Source organism: Buceros rhinoceros, unplaced genomic scaffold (genome assembly GCF_000710305.1).
Source record: "Buceros rhinoceros silvestris isolate BGI_N320 unplaced genomic scaffold, ASM71030v1 scaffold14063, whole genome shotgun sequence".
Taxonomy (NCBI): domain Eukaryota; kingdom Metazoa; phylum Chordata; class Aves; order Bucerotiformes; family Bucerotidae; genus Buceros; species Buceros rhinoceros.
The window spans coordinates 1-281 of NW_010404291.1; the positions used below are offsets into that span (position 1 = coordinate 1).

The following is a 281-nucleotide window of genomic DNA, read 5'->3' on the forward strand; positions in this document are numbered from 1 at the left end:
AGCATCCCCTTCTTTGGTGTCTTTCTGCACAACCTGTGTCGAGGTGAATGCGGGGAGCGGGAGCTGGAGCCCTGTGTCTGATGTGCTGGCCTGGCAGCTGGAGGCTCCGTGTGCTTCCCCCCAGGCTCCAGCGTGGAGGTGAAGGAGGACAAGTGTTGGGAGAAGGTGCAGGTCGCCTCCAACCCCCACCGGGCCAGCAAGCTCACAGACAGGAACCCCAAGACCTACTGGGAGTCGAACGGCAGCAACGGACCCCACTTCCTCAACGTTCCCATGCCGAG

General features: G+C 62.3%; 1 protein-coding gene across 1 annotated transcript in view; it reads left to right on the top strand.

The window, feature by feature from the left end:
* Nucleotides 1-6: 6 nt before the first annotated feature.
* The window catches only part of CUL9 (cullin 9), a gene marked incomplete at both ends in the record, with an annotated part of 16,943 nt that continues 16,668 nt past the window's right edge, over nt 7-281 (top strand). Inside the window, 2 exons of the mRNA XM_010133350.1 lie at nt 7-43; nt 125-281. The exon at nt 125-281 is cut by the window's right edge and continues 2 nt beyond it. Coding sequence (XP_010131652.1) covers nt 7-43; nt 125-281 — 194 coding nt within the window. The remainder of the gene's footprint in view (nt 44-124) is intronic.